The 16,270-nt window shown below is 46.9% G+C and overlaps 1 protein-coding gene across 5 annotated transcripts in view; it reads right to left on the minus strand.

Annotated features, from left to right (window-relative positions):
* Positions 1 to 15,881, minus strand: part of LOC135243588 (zinc finger protein 385C-like) — a 74,248-nt gene extending 58,367 nt beyond the window's left edge. For 3 of the 5 annotated variants that reach the window (XR_010326687.1, XR_010326688.1, XM_064315529.1), the window contains exon 1: positions 15,493 to 15,881. Coding sequence is in view for 2 of the 5 variants with exons in the window: in XM_064315529.1 (XP_064171599.1) it covers positions 15,493 to 15,686 (194 nt within the window). In the remaining 3 variants the exon portion in view is untranslated. The remainder of the gene's footprint in view (positions 1 to 15,492) is intronic. The other 2 variants (XM_064315531.1, XM_064315530.1) reach the window with 2 other exon arrangements.
* Positions 15,882 to 16,270: the final 389 nt, after the last annotated feature.

A 16,270-nucleotide genomic window follows, 5' to 3' on the forward strand; every position in this document is an offset into this window, starting at 1 on the left:
TTCTGTCTGAAGCTCAGGCTGTTATAACCGTACAAATACAGCCACAGTGCCCCCTCTCAGGGGTGTGCTGTCTGGACTGCCCCCTCTCAGGGGTGTGCTGTCTGGACTGCCCCCTCTCAGGGGTGTGCTGTCTGGACTGCCCCCCTCTCAGGGGTGTGCTGTCTGGACTGTCCCTCTCTCAGGGGTGTGCTGTCTGGACTGCCCCCCTCTCAGGGGTGTGCTGTCTGGACTGACCCTCTCTCAGGGGTGTGCTGTCTGGACTGCCCCCCTCTCAGGGGTGTGCTGTCTGGACTGCCCCCCTCTCAGGGTGTGCTGTCTGGACTGCCCCCCTCTCAGGGGTGTGCTGTCTGGACTGCCCTCTCTCAGGGTGTGCTGTCTGGACTGCCCCCTCTCAGGGGTGCTGTCTGGACTGCCCCCCTCTCAGGTGTGTGCTGTCTGGACTGCCCCCTCTCAGGGGTGTGCTGTCTGGACTGCCCCCCTCAGGGGTGTGCTGCCTGGACTGCCTCCCTCTCAGGGGTGTGCAGTCTGGACTGCCTCCCTCTCAGGGGTGTGCTGTCTGGACTGACCCCCTCTCAGGGGTGTGCTGTCTGGACTGCCCCCGTCTCAGGGGTGTGATGTCTGGACTGCCCCCCTCTCAGGGGTGTGCTGTCTGGACTGACCCCCTCTCAGGGGTGTGTGTCTGGACTGACCCCTGCTCAGGGTGTGCTGCTGGACTGACCCTCCAGGTGTGATGTCTGGACTGCCCCTCTCAGGGTGTGCTGTCTGGACTGCCCCCTCTCAGGGGTGTGCTGTCTGGACTGACCTCTCTCAGGGGTGTGCTGTCTGGACTGACCCCCTCTCAGGGGTGTGCTGTCTGGACTGACCCCCTCTCAGGGGTGTGCTGCCTGGACTGACCCCCTCTCAGGGGTGTGATGTCTGGACTGCCCCCCTCTCAGGGGTGTGCTGTCTGGACTGCCCCCCTCTCAGGGGTGTGCTGTCTGGACTGACCCTCTCTCAGGGGTGTGCTGTCTGGACTGACCCTCTCTCAGGGGTGTGCTGTCTGGACTGACCCCCTCTCAGGGGTGTGCTGTCTGGACTGCCCCCCTCTCAGGGGTGTGCTGGAGGCTCGGAGACAACCCATTTTCATTTTCTGTCCCAAGAGAAGGGAGAACAGCAGGACATTAGGCCACTTTACAGATGAGTAGTATAGCAGAGCAAAGGGAAAATACTAAAGCAGGGATCTCAAACTGAAATCCTGTGTATTGGGGGAGACACTGTGTAGCTGTGTAGCCAGCTCAGCCAGTTGCTCCAGTGTGAGTTCAGAGGAGCAGGGACTTGTGGGAGGTAGAGGGAATCCTTTCAGTCCTGGAGATGAGGACTCTGAGTCAGTCAAACAGTAGGACAGGTGGGTGGCTCAGTGTGGAGTGATGGGATACCATGACTTGCTGTCCCTGAGAAAGCAGGGAAACGTGATGGACAAGGGCCTCTTTTCCCTGGAAGAATCAGCGCAGCAGGAGGCAGAGAGGGGGAGGGAGTGAGGGGCAGCAGGAGGCAGAGAGGGGGAGGGAGAGAGGGGCAGCAGAGCAGAGGGGGGAGAGAAGAGGGCAGCAGGAGGCAGAGAGGGGAGGGAGGAGGGGCAGCAGGAGGCAGAGAGGGGGAGGGAGAGAGTGGCAGCAGGAGGCAGAGAGGGGGAGGGAGAGAGGGGGCAGCAGGAGGCAGAGAGGGGGAGGGAGAGAGGGGCAGCAGGAGGCAGAGGGAGCAGCAGGAGCAGAGAGGCAGCAGGAGGCAGAGAGGGGGAGGGAGAGAGGGGCAGCAGGAGGCAGAGAGGGGGAGAGAGAGAGGGGCAGCAGGAGGCGAGAGGGGGAGGAGGAGAGAGGGGCAGCAGGAGGCAGAGAGGGGGAGGGAGAGAGGGCAGCAGGAGGCAGAGAGGGGGAGGAGAGAGGGGCAGCAGGAGGCAGAGAGGGGGAGGGAGAGAGGGGCAGCAGGAGGCAGAGGGGGGAGAGGAGAGAGGGCAGCAGGAGGCAGAGAGGGGGAGGGAGAGAGGGGCAGCAGGAGGCAGAGAGGGGGAGGGAGAGAGTGGCAGCAGGAGGCAGAGAGGGGGAGGAGAGAGGGGCAGCAGGAGGCAGAGAGGGGGAGGGAGAGAGGGGCAGCAGGAGGCAGAGAGGGGGAGGGAGCAGGGAGGCAGGGAGGCAGAGGGAGCAGCAGGGGCAGAGAGGAGCAGCAGGAGGCAGAGAGGGGGAGGAGAGAGGGGCAGCAGGAGGCAGAGTGGGCGAGAGAGCAGAGGGGCAGCAGGAGGCAGAGAGGGGAGGAGAGAGGGGCAGCAGGAGGCAGAGAGGGGAGGAGAGAGAGGGCAGCAGGAGGCAGAGAGGGGAGGGAGAGAGGGGCAGCAGGAGGCAGAGAGGGGGAGGGAGAGAGGGGCAGCAGGAGGCAGAGGGGGCAGCAGGAGGCAGAGAGGGGGAGGGAGAGAGGGGCAGCAGGAGGCAGAGAGGGGGAGGGAGAGAGGGGCAGCAGGAGGCAGAGAGGGAGCAGGAGGAGAGAGGGGCAGAGGAGGCAGAGAGGGGCAGCAGGAGGCAGAGAGGGGGAGGGAGAGAGGGGCAGCAGGAGGCAGAGAGGGGGAGGGAGAGAGGGGCAGCAGGAGGGAGAGAGGGGGAGGGAGAGGGGCAGCAGGAGGCAGAGAGGGGGAGGGAGAGAGGGGCAGCAGGAGGGAGAGAGGGGGAGGGAGAGAGGGGCAGCAGGAGGCAGAGAGGGAGAGGGAGAGAGGGGCAGCAGGAGGCAGAGAGGAGGCAGTGAGGGGGAGCAGGTGGCAGTGAGGGGCAGACAGAGAGGTGGAGGCAGATGTGGCAGCAGGGAGTCCCTGTTTTCTCTGAGAGATAGCATGGTGTTGAAGGCTGTGAACGTGCAGCAACAGCTGGAGATGACAGCGAGAGAAAGCGATTTGTTAAAGCGTGATTAAAAAAGAGCCACAGCTCTTTGCTAGGGCACTGGGTTACACAGAGCAGGGGAATCAATTACCAGAGGCCTCAGGTTGCCTTGGAGAGAGGGAGACAGTCAGGGGGTAGGATGATCTCACTGTGAGCTTGATCAAATAGTGCAGAAATGAGGGTTTTCTTTCAAAAGCCCAAAAAACTTGCTGAAACTGGGGCCCTCCAGGACTGGAGTTAAACCTGCGGACACTGCGGCCCTCCAGGACTGGAGTTAAACCAGCAGACGCTGCGGCCCTCCAGGACTGGAGTTAAACCAGCAGACGCTGCGGCCCTCCAGGACTGGAGTTAACTGCGGAGCGCGGCCTCAGGACTGGAGTTAAACCAGCAGACGCTGCGGCCCTCCAGGACTGGAGTTAAACCTGCAGATGCTGTGGCCCTCCAAGACTGGAGTTAAACCTGCAGACACTGCGTGTCTCCAGGACTAGAGTTAAACTTGCAGGCACTGTGGCCCTCCAGGACTGGAGTTAAACTTTCAGACAGTGTGGCCCTCTAGGACTGGACAAATAATTTTCATATAGAATACTTTATGCAAATGAGTTGGACACACCTACTCACCCACCCCCAGAACACATTTTTCAGAATTGCACAGAGAGGTTGAAGCAATTAAAGAGCGCAGATACTCTTTAATGAAAGATATTTTCCAATATGACACGTGACATATTTGATTTGGACTGCACTGCATTTCTGTATATGCCTTCAATACGTGACACACATCCACTGCAGCAGGTGTGATATGGCAGAGAGTATTCCATAGATGCACTAGTACTGTATGCGCGATTCCTTCATAGACTAAAGTCTGGAATTCAAACCTTTTTGAAAAAGTGAGCTTATTCAACAGGGAAGGAAGAGGGGAGCATTGAGACAGCAGGGGGGTAGGAAGCATGAGGAGCTAAACCCAAACTCTTCAGTGTGGGCTGGGGTTGGGGGTGGGGGTTCGGGGTGGAGGGGTGGGGCAGGGGGGGCTGAGGGAGAAACACAAATTTCAGAGGAGAGCCTTAAATCTTAAAGAAGCCATAATACACCCTGCCTCTCCCGAGGGCTAGCAATGCTGCTGATGTCATCGCCCTGAGCGGATCATCATCAGGCCTGATAGAATACTCCAGGAAACAGGTGTGATCAAACCACTCCTCCTTCTCCTCTCCTCTCCTCCCCTCTCCTTTCCTCTCCCCTGCCCCCAGACGTGATCAAACCACTCTTTCTTCTCCTCTCCTCTCCTCTCCTCTCCCCTGCCCCCAGACTTCTGATCAAACCACTCTTTCTTCTCCTCTCCTCTCCTCTCCCCTGCCCCCAGACGTCTGATCAAACCACTCTTTCTTCTGCTCTCTTTAGCGCAGACATCCCTATATTTTAGTAGTCACAAACACACTGGGAGGTTGACAGTGCAGTATGAGCAAATCCATGGCAGGATAAGCGTCCCTCTGCTTCAGATGGGGTATTTAGAGTGGGCCCTGGGCAACAGACTGGGGAGGCAAGGTGTGGGCCAGCGATACACTCAGATGCACCACATATGGACTGTGTAAACGATGGAGCCCTGAGACAGAGTTAACCCAGTGCAGACACCTAACATCAAGCTCTGTCATTTTACAGCCTACAGCCTTGTGTGTGCCTGCTTGTGTATGTGTGTGTGTGTGTGTGTGTGTGTGTCTGTGTGTGTGTGTGTGTGTGTATGTGTGTGTGTGAGTGTGTGTGTGAGTGTGTGTGTGCACGTGTGTGAGAGTGTGTGTGTGTGTGCACATGTGTGTGAGTGTGTTTGTGTGTGTGTGTGTGTGTGCGCATGTGTGTGAGTGTGTCTGTGTGTGTGTGTGTGTGTGTGTGAGTGTGTCTGTGTCGAGGTCTGCGTGTGTGTCTGTGTCGAGGTGTGTGTGTATGTGTGTGTGTGTGTGAGTGTGTCTATGTGAGTCTGTGTGTGCGTGTGTGTGTCTGTGTCGAGGTCTGTGTGTGTGGGTGAATGCATCCACAGTGAAAAGTCCATAGCACTTCAGATTACCTGCTGGCTTTGCTTAAGCAGAGACAAAAGCATATTTACACCCACAGAGGCTCATTGATGCAGCCGTACAGACTGCAGCATGTGGCCCAGAGCAGGAGAACAGGCCTGAAACAGGGAGCTAGAGAACAGCTGAACAGGACAGGAGACAGGTGACAGGAACAGGAGAACAGGGCTGGAACAGGGGAGTGGTGGAACAGGGCTGAAATGGGGGAGTGGGGGAACAAGGTTGCTCAGAGAGACACTTCGGCTCAGAGCCAAGGGGCTGTGGGGTGGGGGGGGTTAAACTGCAGCTTGCCCCCCCGACTGTTTGCCAGTGATGAAATGAGGTTTGCCTCAGAGACCAGGACAGCTGTTACTTCAGGCTCTTCTGCCTGTCTCGTAGCCAGTGAGAGTCTGAGAGCAAAGGCACGTAAAGAAACCCTGCCTAATAACAACTGAATTTGTCTGGATGGGATTTGCATGTTCAAATGCACTTCTTAATATGTCCTGGATGCTGTGGCCTGTATTTTGTCTATAAACCAAATCTTTAATCTGTAACTGCAAAAAAAAAAAAAAAAAAAACTTTTGAATGTCATTGGGATATAACTGTATTTGGGATTGGAGTTATATAAGTGTGTTTTGAATCTGACAGTACCGTATAAGGTTTATTTTTGGCTGGACCGCAACAGCGGGGCCAGCCCTACAAACGTGAATGTCTGTGAGTGACTGACTGGCTGACTGACTGACTGAGTGATGAAGTTACACCATCGGTCGGCCGGATCACGTGTGTTAGGTCCAGCCATATACTAGGTTTTAACCTGGTCTTGTTTCCCATTGTATTGCTGAAGTCAGAATCACAGTATTTAAGAAGTAACCGAAGGTTAGAGCAATTGTTGGGATCCCTTGTCTAAAATGGTGGGGGTGGGGGGGGGGGAGTGCAGTTCATTTACTGTGGCCCAAAGTAATGTCAAATCCAACACATTAAAATGAGAGAGATGCATTATTCTGAAGCTGCAGATGCATTTTAAGGCAGAGTAGTCCTCTCTACTGTTCCAGTTTGTAAGAATCATGGAATATGGCCCGCAGAGATTGCTTAATTTGGCCTATTTTCAGGCAACATTGTATGGATCCTTATTTTTGAAGGCAATCCCAGAAGTATTTAGCAAAAACATAAATCTAACTTCCATTACAATAAACGTGGATGAGCAAAGAGAAAAAAAAGGAGTTTTTGTTTTAATATAGGTTTTTGAAGTCATGACCAAGAAAATGTAAGGGCAACTATTCCACAGCTTTGGTTTTGTTCCTTTTGAATTAGCAAAACAGTGGCTAGGTTAACATGGGTTAACATTTTACTTCGTGATTAAAATGGGCCTTCTGTACCTTCTTAGGAGATCACTCCTGAGACTAACACTGAGATTAACACTGAGGCTAACACTGAGACTAACACTTGGATTAACACTGAGACTAACACTAGTACTTAGATTACCAACAACTGAAACAAACACTGAGATTAACACTGAGATTTACACTGAGACTAACACTGAGACTAATACTGAGATTAAAACATAGATGAACACAGACTAATACTGAGATTAACACTAAGACTAACACTGAGACTAATACTGAGATTAACGCTTAGGCTAACAATGAGATTAACACTGAGACTAACACTGAGATTAATACTGAGACCAACACTGAGACAAACACTTAGATTAACACTGAGACTAACACTGAGACTAATGCTTAGATTAACACTGAGACTAACACTTAGATTAACACTGATACTAACACTGAGATTAACACTGAGACTAACACTTAGATTAACACTGAGACTAACACTTAGATTAACACTGAGACTAACACTAAGACAAACACTGAGACAAACACTGAGACAAACACTTTGATTAACACTGAGACTAACACTTAGATTAACACTGAGACTAACACTGAGACAAACACTGAGACTAACGCTTAGATTAACACTGAGACTAACACTGAGACAAACACAGATTAATACTGAGACTAACACTGAGACAAACACTTAGATTAACACTGAGATTAACACTGAGACTAACACTTTGATTAACACTGAGACTAACACTTAGATTAACACTGAGACTAACACTGAGACTAACACTGAGACTAACACTGAGGCTAACACTTAGATCAACACAGACTAACACTAAGACAAACACTGAGACAAACACGTAGATTAACACTGAGATTAACACTGAGACAAACACTTTGATTAACACTGAGACTAACACTGAGATTAACACTGAGACTAACACTGAGAAAACACTGAGAAAACACTGAGACTAACACTGAGACTAACACTGAGACAAACACTGAGATTAACACTGAGACTAACATTGAGATTAACACTGAGACTAACACTGAGACAAACACTGAGACAAACACTTAGACTAACACTGAGGCTAACACTGAGGCTAACACTTAGATCAACACTGAGACTAACACTAAGACAAACACTTAGATTAACACAGACTAATACTGAGATTAACACTGAGACTAACACTTAGAATAACACTGAGACTAACACTTAGATTAACACTGAGACTAACACTGTAGTTAACGGTTACTTAGATTAAGCCTTCTGATCTTAGGAGATCACTCCTGAGACTAACACTGAGATTAACACTGAGGCTAACACTGAGACTAACACTTGGATTAACACTGAGACTAACACTGATAGTAACACTTAGATTAACACTGAGACAAACACTGAGACTAACACTTAGATTAACACTGAGACAAACACTGAGATTTACACTGAGACTAACACTGAGACTAATACTGAGATTAAAACATAGATGACCAGACTACGATAACCTTAGACATGAACACTGAGACTAACACTGAATTAATACTGAGACACACTGAGACAAACACTTAGATTAACACTGAGACTAACACTGAGACTAATGCTTAGATTAACACTGAGACTAACACTTAGATTAACACTGATACTAACACTGAGATTAACACTGAGACTAACACTGAGATTAACACTTAGATTAACACTGAGGCTAACACTTAGATCAACACTGAGACTAACACTAAGACAAACACTGAGACAAACACAGATTAATACTGAGACTAACACTGAGACAAACACTTAGATTAACACTGAGAATTAACACTAGCAAACTGTAACACTGAGACTAACACTTAGATTAACACTGAGACTAACACTTAGATTAACACTGAGGCTAACACTTAGATCAACACAGACTAACACTAAGACAAACACTGAGACAAACACTTAGATTAACACTGAGACTAACACTTAGATTAACACTGAGACTAACACTGAGAAAACACTGAGACTAACACTGAGACTAACACTGAGACAAACACTGAGATTAACACTGAGACTAACATTGAGACAAACACTGAGACAAACACTGAGACAAACACTGAGACAAACACTGAGATTAACACTTAGACTAACACTGAGGCTAACACTTAGACTAACACTTAGACTAACACTAAGACAAACACTTAGATTAACACTGAGACTAATACTGAGATTAACACTGAGACTAACACTTAGATTAACACTTAGATTAACACTAAGACTAACACTGAGACAAACACTTAGATTAACACTGAGACTAACACTGAAATTAATACTGAGACTAACACTGAGACCAACACTGAGATTAACACTGAGACAAACACTGAAATTAGTACTGAGGCTAACACTGAGATTAACACTGAGACAAACACTGAGATTAACACTGAGACTAACACTGAGACTAATACTGAGATTAATACTGAGACTAACACTTACATTAACACTGAGACTAATACTGAGATTAATACTGAGACTATCACTGAGACCAACACTGATGTTCAGCACTTCTCTGGATGAGAGCATCTGCTAAGTGACTAATGTCATTTAGTGACTAGATAGTTACTTTACTAGCAAACCAACTGAGAAAACAGTAGCGACAAACTCTTAAGTGCTGCACTGCTCTCTAGTCCTTTCATCTGCCTGTCTCAGGAAAGACATGGACAAAAAATATATATTACTGACAGTAGTGTAGTTAACACAGTTAATCATTCTCCGTTATTTAGGCTATTGTGTGCTGCTCCATATTTATAGACCACATTATCACCTGGCACTTGGATATTTGCATCTGTTCAGTGTCTGTGTCTCAGCTTTACTGCACCCTCACTGGGCCCATATGATAAAACACCAAAGAATGTCTTGGGATACACAGTGAGAGGCCTATTGGAAAATGAAATCAAGCAAAAAAAAACAAAAACCACTAAAATAGTAAAATACCACAACATAAATGTACCACTCATTGTTTCCAAGAGATGGGCATGATGTGAGGACGGAAGGCTTGAATATTACAAACCCTTACCCTACATTTCCACAGTCAGTCTCATACACTGTGAGGAGGGAAGTGTAGAATACTACATCTCCACAGTCAGTCTCATACACTGTGAGGAGGGAAGTGTAGAATACTACATCTCCACAGTCAGTCTCATACACTGTGAGGAGGGAAGTGTAGAATACTACATCTCCACAGTCAGTCTCATACACTGTGAGGAGGGAAGTGTAGAATACTACATCTCCACAGTCAGTCTCATACACTGCCTGACCTTCTTTTCCATCAACAAACTCCACACTCCACTAAATCTTAATGAATTTCACAGACACATAAATGTGCACACACACACACACGCACATGCATATGCTCGCTCTCTCTCTCACACATACACACAGACACACATGCTCACACACACACTCAACAGTTGGGAAGGGGAGCTGGCACACAGACACAAGCAAACACATCCACACATGTGCAAACATGCACACACACAAGCAAACACATGCACACACACTCTGAGCACACTTATCCACACACACGTGCACAAACACATCCACACACACACGCACAAACTCATGCACACAAACTCTGAGCACACTCATGATTGGATATCTTTACATTTTATTTATTTTCTGACAGACCATGCTCAGCCTGTTCACAGGAGAGCTAGATTAAGGTCTGTTTTCTCTTAGGTGAATTAGCTGAACTCTCCGACAACATGCACTCCAATCAGATACAACTTCAGGTTTCATGCCTTGCAATTGGCCTCTGCAGTCTCCACACGACTAATGCAAATACGCCAAGTTCACAGCCAGATGGCTGTTTGCATTAATTTATTTGCTGTGTCGCTAGGCTGGACTAACCCTGCTCAGCCTTCAGCTGTGTCCTTCAGCTCAGCCTGTCCCGACTGTTTTAATCATGGCTGTAGGAGAGGGGAGAAGAGCACCCCTGAGACCATATGCAGAGGAACAGCATATAAACTCTCTAGCAGGTCACAAACACACGACACCTGTGTGCATCTAGAGAACCTGGTGCCATTGCCTGATTCTTTTTTGATTTTTGCAGTGAGCTGCACTGTCATGTGTCCAGCCCCACCCTGCCAGGCCCCGCCCTTCCAGTAGTCCAACATGGTTCCTTTCTTCTCTTAAAGAGTTGTCTAGACTCCCCCAAACTGACAGTGGGTTCACACATGAACACGGCTGCAGTTGCAGTTGGGCATTTCAAATTAGGGTGGAAACTGGACATGCTCAGCTCCAAGGTGGGAGCCAAATTATTATTATTTTCAAAAAGGGCACCCTGTATGTCGTATACCAGATGGACTGATCCAGGAGCTGAATGACCCTTTCCATTGGCAAGGACAAAACTGTGTTTTGTACTTGGTACTAGCTGTTCACTGGGTTTTGGATCTGCTGCCTTCAATCATCCCTCATCAAAGTGAACATGCACCCAGTGCCCACCATGGCTTTCAGTGGGAGGTCTCATACCTCTTCTGGAGCACACCACAGCCATTGAACTACATGAGATTTGGCCTCAGTAATGTTTCTGTTCTGTCCAGTGGGAATCAATCAATGTACTCTAGCTCTTGCATGGTACTAATGGTTTTAATGCTAGCCCTGAGTGCACTGGTGATGCTTTGCTATTCTTCAGTATCACCTGGACCAATTTCTTCTCTGTGATCCCAGTTCCAGCATGAGCACAGTGCATGGTAATTGTAAACGAAGTCCTCTGATGCTTTTGATGGACCCCAAGAATTCTCTCCAGCGGTTGTTCAGCTTCTGCTTCATAATCTTCAGCCAGAAAGGCATGTTTGAATCCTGTCTTGAATTCGGCCCATGAAGCAACTTTAGCATGTGTGGCTGCCCACTAGTCTTTCACTCTCTCTCTTGCAGTGTGCTCGGCCAGGATTTTGGCATTTCTAGTGGGACACATAGCAAAGAACTCATTTTCACTGACCCACTGTACAGCCCACATTTTCACTGACCCACTGCAAACAGTCCACATTTTCATTAATTAGGGAGTTGAGGTGGAATGACGACCAGCTTGTCTGTGAGCCATGCACGCTGCAGTCATTTGAACATGAGAACACTGATGGACTCCCAAAGCAGAACAGCCCCTTCCACTGAGACTCCTTCTCTGTCTGGTCCTCTCTCAGCTGAGACACACACAGTTCCACTGAGACTGTTCTTCTCTGTCTGGTCCTCTCTCAGCTGAGACACACACAGGTCTCATTTCACTCCTCCACAGCTGGTTCTTGTCCCGCAGTCAGCCATCTGAATCCTATCAGCCCTCTGAGTCCTCTGCTCTAACAGCAGCCGTTTTGTTGTGAACGATGGAGATCCGTTTTTCTGCAAAAATTTCGCCCATCGCCTCTCTTACAGCCCTGAAGGCCTGCTTGAACGCAATTGACTCCTTTCTTTTCCTCTTTCCTCTTCATGGCGGAGATAGCGGACTAAGAGGAAGAGACACTTCACTCTATCCTCCTGCCATCCTGGACTCTAATTAACTGCCTTCCCCCCACCCCTCCGCCTCGCCCATGGCTCACTGACACCCCCACCCCCCTACCCCCGGAACAGAAAACCGCATGGTCCACCAGAAGGTATGGCACAGGTAGGCTGATCACTTAAATCCTATTTGTTGAAGGCCAGATTAGCTGTTGACTGAAGGAAACAATAAAAACTTGCAGATGCCCACTCTTATATTGCTGTGAGGACTGTAGGGTGAACACTTTGAATGCATGTGCACACAGCATGGCCTTCAGGTGAATAAGAGGTATCTCAGTAAGCACTGTTTCCAAATTATGTAGTAAAAATGGAGAAAATTAAATATAACAGATGAAGTGTTCATTTTAATCCTGATGCCTACTTTACAGTTCATTAACAATAAAACGATAGTGTGAAAATGCCTCAGGTCTACTCCGGCACACAAACTCTCTTACACACACGCACGCACGCACACACGTCATACAGTCTACTTCCATCATCATCTCCCTACACATATAAGCGTATGTCCATGTAAAGCTGTGAGAGGGCACTATGACACAACTGCAGAATCATGTAAATGCTGACAGAATTAATTTGCAGAAATCAATGACGTGTGCACTGAAGCCATTTGAAAACAGACACTCATTTCTTGCATCTAAACTAAACACAGATTGATCATCTGCATGAACTACATAGATAGGCCTAGAAAGCCATTACCACATAACCATGACACTTAATAGAATTGAAGTACCTTCCTCATCGGCATAACAACAGCACTCCAGAACGGAATTAAACCTGCAACCTTTGTGCTCCCCAACAGTACACTGCTGCCATTCTGCTCATAGGAGATGAACACCAGTTTATGAATTGATCCAATAAGCATAATCTTAGATATTTTAAACAATCGCAAAGCCCCAGGCAATTGGCTGTGTTGTATAATAAACCTCTGTCTGGGAAGGGAACTTTTTGTGTTCAAACACTGGACTGGCTGATCTCTATCAACACTAGAATCTGTTCCTACTTGAAACGTACTGTAAGTATACAGTCAAATTGATTCCAAAATTGTGCACAACTGCAGCAAATGCAGAGTTCAAATTCAAAACAAAATTCAGAGTTGGTTGCTATAGCGCTGTATCCAATGGTAAGTAGACCCTGACAAGAACTGCATTCAGAATCCGGCCAGCAGCCTGAGCCACTCTATTTTAATCTACAACAGGGGATTTATTGATGCAAGTGTAAAAAATAACAACTTATACAAATAAAAAAATTGCAATATAACTGGTGAACTTTCAATATTAGATGACAACCTGGAGCCAGATGCCCCTTGGCAGGGCTTTTGATCCCAATAGTGGGGCAAGATGCCCCCATATTATTTTTGGGGCTGCTATAACAACAAAGTTGCGCACAGTTACAGTTTAATTTCCCTGAAAGTGTATAGGCTTAAGTATAACTATTATGGAGATACTGAACTTATATCAAAATATGTTCTAATTTAACAGCAAATTTAATCATTTCTTAAGAGATGAATCTATTTTGATGCCCCTCTACTGCATTGTGAACAAACTTCTGCTCTTCTGCTAATTATTTAATTAGCTCAATCATATCTTGCTTTGACTTTTGTATAAGAACCAGCTACAGCTGCAGACTGCAAGTGTATCATCCAGATTTTACTGTGCTCAAGTACAGAAGTGAACCAGTGTCGTCTGTAGAGCTGTCAGAAAACCGAGACTAAGGTAATTGGTCGGTACTTTAACAACAATCATAATGACAACAATAAAGTTTTCAGTTACACAAAAGGTTGCAACTGTGCGTTTATAAGCAGAAACTGGGAAAGCCGTGCAGTCTGAAAATGCTGGTGTCTATCATAACATTAGATTCAGTTTTGAGTCGCGCGGTGTCTGTAACAATTCGCAAAACTTACCCTAACATTCAGCTGGGAAACAGGTGGATTGATGTAGATTGCATCAACTTATCCAAAATACAGAATGCACACAAAGTAGACTTATAGCATCTCTTTCCATCCAAAACAACAGCAGCTTTGTTAAACGAGGAGCTGATTTGAAGCTCCTCGCTGTTCGGTTGCAACTATGCGCATATAAACAAAACAGGCGCAGCAATTTTGGCAACGAAGTAATAAATATAGTAAATACAGTGAATATATACGACCACAAAGCAAGTGATTTGCCTTAAGAAATCAGTCTCAGAAAATAGTTCCGGAATGACTCGTCCCGTCCGGAGAAGAAAGCAAGGGAGAGCGGACAGTAGGCCTACTTTTCCATGAAGAGCATAGCATATTCATTTTTTGAAAAATGAGTAGCTACCATACCAATGTACCATCACGCAATTTTTTTCAGAATAGGTGCGAGTGATGCGAGCACCCATCACATCTGTAGGTTATGTCCTAAGTGGATTTCCAGTGCGAGTATTTTGTTCACCTGTCGGTGTGGGGAGAGACAAACAGAGACTAATAATCAATTTGTTTAATTTCGCACCCAGGTTCTTCCTTTGAACGCAAACGGTCGACAACACAGGGCAGTGTGCGAGCTGGTTCTGAAAGTTTCTAGCTATATCCAACGCGGTGCTTATTGCTTCCGCAAACTACAGAAACGTATTACTTAATATTTCACTTTCCTTTTTGGTTTATAGCATATTCAGTGATTGAATTATGGCGTTAACCGCCGCCGACAAACACACATTGGTCTCTTGGAATTAATCAAAACCACATCATAAGTTATCCGCCCATTTCCTTCTGCGTAAAAAAAAAATGTTATTTGACCCTGATAAACACGAACTAAAAGCAAAATAAGTAGACCGAAACCTCCACTTAGCAGTAACCTAATAACATGTTACGCTTAAAACAGGTTGCAGGCAATAGACAGTCTGAAATGCAATTCCAATTGTAATTTATTCGCATCACAAAACTCTAACGTCTGTCAATGTCATAGTTTTTTAGAGAGGAGGGCACAAATAAAATGTATGAGGGCACAATGGGATGTAGTTCGCCGGAGAACGGCAGCGATCATATTGAAGGGTAACAGGGGTGATTCCCATAAGGTCTTGAGATAATATGCAGCTCTCGGCGGGCCATTAGGGATTCGACAAAACTGGCGGAAAAATACGGCAGGTTGAGGAGGCGACGTGATTGTTCTGGGTGGAAGCCGATAAATACAAATGGAATTTGCCAGCCATAGAAAAACGCTCATTTCGTGTGAGCGGCGAGCGTACCACCCAACACTTTTCACCTCGTACTCGTACCCGACCCTGTAAATTCCAGCAGAACAAAGCTCACACACCCACAACGCAAAATACACCCGACGGCTGAGCCAACATCACATAAATTGGTTGTTGTGAGAACTATAGCTATAAATCCGCTTTCTCATTCAGTGTTTTTCTTAGGTTAAACACACCTGCGAATTCGAAAGTGCAATCACTCCCGCACACGTGCAGCTCACAAGTGCACCTTTTCCTATGCATTGATATCTCAATTTCTGGCTTTATTTTAGTATAACAGCTTGCATCTCTGACTGACTTCATAAACAAGAAAGAATGTCTTATCTAATTTAAAACTGAATTCGATAAGAACATTTTCCAATATATTTTGTGTTTGCACAGTATGTGCTAATGAAAGGGTAAACGGCATCAGCAGCGCTAATGAAACAGCCGCGTGCTGCTTCGGCGCCCACAGATACAATCTGCACAAAGTCCATCCGACTTACCCAGCAGCATCATTGGTCTGAAGGACGCCAGAATTCTTCAAACTCTCAGTCACTATAAAATTGGACCAAATATTGCATAAAAAATAAAAAGGAAGAAAAACCCAGACGAGACAAACGTGTTCCAGCGGCTGAACAGAAGGGGATTCTGTCTGTCTCCTCTCCTGCTGTTTCCCACACTGCTGCTCTTTTTGCATTGAGAGACAAACGCTTCCAAATCCCGCCTGCTAAAACTCAGAAGGCTGCTACTCCTGCACCTCAATTAAAGGCTTAAGTTCCACTGATCGGTGTGCCATGAGGGAGGTTAGCTAAGTGAGAGAGAAATAGATGGAGTGCCTGCATACTCTCTCTCTTTCTCTCTCTTCCTCTCTCTCACTCTCTGACAGAAGAGAAAATGCTGAAGTGAATAAAAGTTTTTTTGGTTCTTTGATTGCACTGCCAAAGTCTGCCATCCGAGTCTGTGGCAGGACTTGGAGGAGGAGGAGGAGGAGGAAGGGGGGAAATGACAGTGTTGAAAGGAAGGCGGCATTTCTGTTAAAAAATAAAATCAGAGAATTTACAGAAATGATGTCTGTTGGGAGTCATAGGAGTATGTCAGTGGGTCATTGATTGGAAATCTGTCACATTGCTGGTGTGGTTCAGGTTTTACTGATGATTTCTCACTTTGGGTCTGTGATATTAACACTTTGAGCCGATGATATTAACACTGGGTCTGTGATATTAACACTTGAGCCTGTAATATTAACACTTTAAGTCTGTAATATTAACATTTTGGGTCTGT

The sequence above is a fragment of the Anguilla rostrata genome, chromosome 17 (assembly GCF_018555375.3).
Source record: "Anguilla rostrata isolate EN2019 chromosome 17, ASM1855537v3, whole genome shotgun sequence".
Taxonomy (NCBI): Eukaryota; Metazoa; Chordata; class Actinopteri; order Anguilliformes; family Anguillidae; genus Anguilla; species Anguilla rostrata.